Source organism: Nicotiana tomentosiformis, chromosome 1 (assembly GCF_000390325.3).
Source record: "Nicotiana tomentosiformis chromosome 1, ASM39032v3, whole genome shotgun sequence".
Classification (NCBI taxonomy): domain Eukaryota; kingdom Viridiplantae; phylum Streptophyta; class Magnoliopsida; order Solanales; family Solanaceae; genus Nicotiana; species Nicotiana tomentosiformis.
This window is the reverse complement of record NC_090812.1, coordinates 98793543-98800167: the sequence shown is the minus strand read 5'-3', so window position 1 is coordinate 98800167 and position 6625 is coordinate 98793543. Positions and strand designations below refer to the sequence as shown.

The 6625-nt window shown below is 37.3% G+C and overlaps 1 protein-coding gene across 1 annotated transcript; it reads left to right on the top strand.

Annotated features, from left to right (window-relative positions):
- Positions 1 to 2874: 2874 nt before the first annotated feature.
- On the top strand, positions 2875 to 3414 carry LOC138907454 (uncharacterized). Its single transcript, XM_070198053.1, has one exon. It carries the CDS (start codon positions 2875 to 2877, stop codon positions 3412 to 3414), a length of 540 nt encoding a protein of 179 aa, XP_070054154.1.
- Positions 3415 to 6625: the final 3211 nt, after the last annotated feature.

Sequence of the window (6625 nt, the reverse complement as noted above, 5' to 3'; positions counted from 1 at the left end):
CAACGAACGACAAGCTTATTTTGTATTAAAACGGGCAGCATCTCCCCTATAATCCTTACTTCCTCCAAATTTAAGATAACACCAACAATATAAGAACAGAACAATAACAACATATATACATCATTTTCCAGCTCTATATACGCCATCAAATACTACAAAACAGCCCAACACTCCCCAATCTCTTCATACACAAAACGACCACCGTAGTAGTGTCAAACGACCCGGAAATATTATGACGAACAACCATCCCAACACCCTACATTTATATGGTGTTTCTACACCCCCTTCCTCCTCCAGAACTCCACAAAATAGTAGTAAAACACGCAGCCCAACAGCAACACAAAACAGTCCACAAAACAGTCCGCTACAAGTGAATAACTCGAACTCACGGCTTCCGATCACCGTCCCGTGAGTTCTTACAAGTATAGAACAACGTACCATGAATTTACAGAAGAAAAAATGGATTAAAGAGATCAGTAAACTCACCTTATTTGTTAGATAACTTAGCTCCTATCTTGGTTCTTCAAACTCTAGGTTTTACCTCCAATTAGAACTTGAAAGGGAGTGAAAATCAATTAGGGTTTGTGGGAAATATTTGGGAGGGTTTTTGCAGAGCTTATGTCTGGTTATTATGCTCTATTTTAAGTCTAATATATGAAGAAAATAGGCCTTTAAAAGGCCTCTTTGGACGACCCGAAATGGCCCATTTTTGGGCTCTCATTTAAGAAAGTAGGTGACACACCTACTTGTCACCTAGCAGCTTGCGCAGTATCGCAACAATGACCATATCTCTCTACTCCGATGTCGTATTGACAAACGGTTTAATGCGTTGGAAAATAGACTCATAGATCTTTAATTTGATGGGTATAACACCCCGTAACCCTAAGTATATTGGGATAAAATTGCAGTTATATTTGACCCAAAGTTTCAGTAAAACTTATGAATGTAACTTGTGATGACTTTCATCGACTTTTGTTCCACAACTCGCTTGACTTCAAAACATAACATACGGATGTCATAAGACTAATATAAATCATAACATAATCTCCTTATCATGTTAAGCACCCTAGTCTCACCCCAAAGGTACATGTTATAACATTCCCAACTTGTCGACTTTTGACGAAACATTGTTTTCTTCAATTGCTTTAGCTTCTGAACCGTCCAACCCTCTTTGTACTTGTTGTTCATGATCTTAAATATTTGTAACCTCAGAGGTAACATGATTATCTTATTTTATATACTTTTAAAATATGATTTCATTTCTGAGCTTACATCAATTGACTTACGACGTACTCGTACGTACGAAAACATGGGTTGTAATATAGAGTTGTAGTCTCTAATTAGCTCATATTCTACGTTTTGTAAAAAGAGACTAGTGGGATATTTCAGGGAGTTGCACAATTGTGGTAAAATTTTCAATAGCGGGTAGTAAGTTAGAGTGAGTATACCATACTGATTGGTTCAGTAGTCAAAAATCTGGATGGGAATCCCAGATGGTTTCAAAACAGAATACTTTCTTATGCGTGCTCCTATGATGATTGAATTATAGTAACAAAGGGCGGTGATTGGAGTGAGTTCGAGGGAGATGTGTAACTAATGAATTGGGAAATAAATTAATCCATTCATAGGTTACCATTAGTCTATCTAGACGTTCCATAATATGGCTGCCTAGACACCACTGACTTTTTGTTGGGATTAAAAGATTGGTGAATGGGAAATGGAGGAAAGAAAGTGGAAGGAAAATGAGTCCCCTTTTGCTTTGGAAAGAGCATGTGTCCCTCATTGGTAGTAGAAAGAAAAGTGAATGTGCTTATATTGAGAAAATACTTCTCTTAGTGTTAAATGGGTTGGAAAGAAAGTAAGCCTCGCGCCGTCGTCGCTCGGCTTCGGCTTCGAATTTTTGGTCAAAGATTGATTGATTGATTAATCTTTTTGGACAAAATTTAATTATTTAATTAATTAATAAAAATTCAACCCGGAATAATTTAGGACCCGCGACGTGACCCGGTCCGTTTCTTTCCCAGATTATATAAATCCTTTTTTCTAGAATATTTCAAATGAGAAATGTTCCCACCTGTTCCAACAACCATGGCTGTTTCTGAAAGGTTACAAACCTTTTCAGAAACAATGCTAGAAAATGGCTATAAATATGCCTTGATCCCATAATCTTTTCATACGAATTTTTCTAAGCTTCTTCTCCTTCTTCTGCACAATTAAAATTCTACTGTGGTTCACAACTTTCAAGTGGTTTGATGTTTCACTGGCGTTTTTGGTACCAACACTCTGGTGAGTTAAATCGTTCTATCCTGGGAGGATAATATTCCAGCACCTCGGGTATTTGAGGAGAATAATTTTCTGAAGGACATACTGTATATTTAGTGGGCTCAATTTTATTCCGAAATTATTTTTCAGATTCAGGTTGATTATTTTGACATTCTGTTGCTGCTAATTTTCTGTTTTCTGTTTCAGAAAAAATTTACTGTTTTATAATCTATTATAGTAATACAGATTCAATAACAATCTTAAGGAAATTATTTTTTATATTATAATCTGTATTCTGTTTTTGGAGATTAGAACCTGTGTGATTTTCTACTCCTTCTAAATATTTTCATTCTGATTTGAAGATATAAAAACTTCATCGGAGTATTAAAATTCAGAAACGATTTGAACATAAAAACTTCATCGTTTTCTGTGAAATAGTATATAAAAACTTTAGTTTTTATTTATTAAACGTATTGTTTATCATTAATTACAGTATTTTTTACTGTACTATTTATTGCCATTAATTGAACCCTTCTGTTGTTGACAGTGAGAAATGACAATTGATAATGGAAATCCTTCTGCGACTGTTGCGGCAACGATGATAGTCCCGTCATGCCGAACTGCTATGCCACGGCCGAGACCCTGGGAAAATTTTTTGGAGCCAACTTCAAAGGATGGCAGCAAAGGGTGTTTTTCTGGCTTACCACGCTTGGTATGCAGAAGTTCACCAGTGAAGACCCTCCAGTGCCTGCTGCCGACATGTCGGACAATGAGAAGTTTATGATTGTTGAGGCGTGGAAACATGCAGACTTTCTTTGCAAAGGTTACATCCTAAGTTCTTTGGAGGATGACTTGTACAATGTCTACAGTGATATGAAAACTTCAAAAGAATTATGGGACGCACTTGAGAAGAAGTACAAGACTGGAGATGCATGCTTGAAAAAGTTTGTGGTTGCCAAGTTTCTAGACTATAAAATGATAGACAACAAAACTGTTGGAACCCAAGTTCAAGAGCTTCAACTTATTTTTTATGACCTTATTACTGAAGGTATGGTAGTGAATGAAGTATTTCAAGTGGCTGCAATGATTGAAAAAGTGCCTCCTTCGTGGAGAGATTTCAAAATTATCTTAAGCACAAGCGCAAAGAAATGAAGCTGGAAGATAGACAACAAAACAGCCAAGAAGAAGTCTCGTTGAAATTCAACGATTATGGGAGCTAATATCATTGAGGAGACTACTCCAAAAAGTAAGAGAGGAAGAGGTTTTCTGGACAGACTAAGGAGAAGAACAAGAAGAAATTCAAGGGCAACTGCTACAATTGTGGAAAAGCATGTCACAAAGCCCCTGATTTTCGTCTCCCGAAAAAGAATAAGAAAAAGAGACATGCCAACATAGTGGAGAAGAATGATTACATTGATGATCTGTGTGCAATGCTTTCGGAATGCAACCTAGTTCGAAATCCGAATGAGTGGTGGATTGACTCTGGAGCCACTCGACATGTTTGTGTTGTCAATGAAGCATTTACGACTTACTCTACTGCTGGTCCCCAAGAAGAGCTTTCCATGGGAAATACTGAAACATCCAAGATTGAGGGTTATGGGAAGATATTCCTGAAAATGACTTCCGGCAAGGTGTTAACGCTCAACAACATTCTTCATGTGTCACGACCCCAAATTTCCCTCCTAGGATGTCGTGATGACACCTAGTCTCTAAGGCTGGGTAAGCCTATCAATATGCGGAATAATTAAAATAACAATTAAAACTTTTAAAATCTCAACATCTCAGTACATAAAGAAATTCCCAAAAATCCGGTGAAATACAAGTCACAAGCTCTAAAGAAGTAGCACGAATATCTTTATACATCAGAGTCTAATGTGAATAGAGAAAACAACATAATAAGGATAGAAGGGGACTCCGGAGTCTGCGGACGCTGGCATATATATCTCGAAATCTCTGTACACAGGTAGCTCACTGATGCCTGGTTTGATAGGGAGTACCTGGATCTGCACAAAAAGATGTGCAGAAGCATAGTATGAGTACACCACAGCGGTACCCAGTAAGTGCCAAGCCTAACCTCGGTAGAGTAGTGACGAGGTCAGGTCAGGCCCTACTGGAATAATGAAAGACATGGTGACATGTTTAACATTATACTAACAATAAAATGACAATGGAAATGAATCAGGTAAATAGTATGTCACCATTTAACTACACAGAATAAGAGCAAATAATACCTCGCGGAAACAAAATAGAATTTTTAACTTTAAGAAAAACACAACAATAATCAAAGGCAACTGCGACCATAAATAAATATCAACAAGCGCACTCCCGAGGTACCGCCTCGTAGTCCCAAATAATAAATAATTTCACAATATCTCATTTTCTTATATCACCACGGGAGCCTTCACATTTAATTTTAAAGAAAATATTTTTCCCGAAATAGCATCCCGCGTTTTAGCCACCCTTATCCCACCGCATGACTTCTAGTAGTTCCCCTACTATCCACGCGTATCAAGCCACTCTTATCTCACTGCATGCGTTTCAACACCCAGACCTTATACCACTGCATGTGTATCAATATCACAATATATCACAATTTGTACCTCAAGTGCCCAAATATTTCAACTTGCCAAAATAAATCAATAATAATATTTTTTTCACAATAAAGAGCTCATGGCTCATGCCAAAATAAATCAACAGCAATATTTTCCATAATAAAGAGCTCACGGCTCCATCACAATGAGTACGAAAATCTCATAAAATATTCAGCAAAAATAATATTTTACAAATTTAACACCTTGTCTAAATATCAAATTTTTAAATGTAAAATACTTCATTTTAAATAATATTTAAATTAAGAAATCTATCCTTCAAGTAATGCACAGAACAAAAAAAAAATAGAATTTCAACTAAACAGGTAAAACACTTAGCAGGAATAGGTCAAGCAAATTTAAAAATACGAAAATATATTAATGATGATGAATATAACAGAATAAAATAATTTAATTAATATGCAACAGTGCTCTACACAATTTAAAGACATAATCTTCCATATTTAGCCCGTGTACATACTCGTCACCTTGTGTACACGACTTTCAACACATTACAATTATCACATCAATACCAATCCTAGGAAAAATTTCCCTCACACAAGGTTAGACAAGTCACTTACCTCGACTTGCTCCAATTTAATCCACTAGTAGGCCTTTTCCTCGATTATCCAACTCTGAATAGCTCGAATCTAGCCAAAGTAATTCGATACAGTCAACAAAAATTATAGGAATCAATTTCATAAGAAAATATTACATTTATCAATAAAATCCGAAATTAACTTAAAAATCGCCCGTGGGGCCCACGTCTAGGAATCTGGCGAAAGTTACGAAATATGAACGCCCATTCACTCACGAGTCCAACCATATAAAAATTACTCAAATCTGACCACAAATCCCCTTTCAAAACTTGAAATCTTTGTTGAAGAACTTCTTCCAATTTTTCCCAATTTCAACCCCAAAATCTGAAATTAAAGAGGAAATTAATGATAGATTAATAGAATATAACCAAAAATGGAGTGTAGAATCATTACCCAATCGATATCTCTGAAACTCCCTCAAATTCTCGTACAAATCCGAGCTCCCAACTCAAGCTTTTGATAAAATGGAAAAACCCCCATTTTTGGAAACTTTAATGCTGCCCAGACATTTCCTTAATCGCGATCGCGTAAATAGCCACGCGATCACGAAGAATAACTTTGCTGCCCCAGGGATTAACTCTACGTGAATGCGTAAAACACCACGCGAACGTGATGCTTTGGCTCTCAGACTCACGCGATCGCGAACTTCCACACGCGTTCGCGATGAGCAAAGCGCATGGTCCAGTTTTGGTCCACTTAACCCTACGCGAACACGACCTTGTCTCTGCTTTCGCCAAGCACCACCTCACTTCACTACGCGTTCGCATGCCCCTGTACGCGAACACGAATAACAATTCCATCCTCTCAACCAGCTAGATTACGCGATCGCGGATCACCCCACGCGATCGCGTATAAGGAAACTAAAACTTAGACACCAGAAAACTTCAGCAACCTCCTAAGTCCAAAAATCGATTCGTTGGGCATCCGAAACTCACCCGAGGCGTCCGGGACCTCAACTAAACATACCAACCAATTCTAAAACACCATACAAATTTAGTCAAGCCCTCAAATCATATCAAACAATACTAAAATCAAAAATCACACCCCAATTCAAGCTTAATGAAACTTAAGGATTTCCAACTTCTACATTCGATGCCGAAACCTATCAAATCAAGTCCGATTGATCTCAGATTTTGTACACAAGTCATAAATGACATAACTGAGCTACGAAAATTT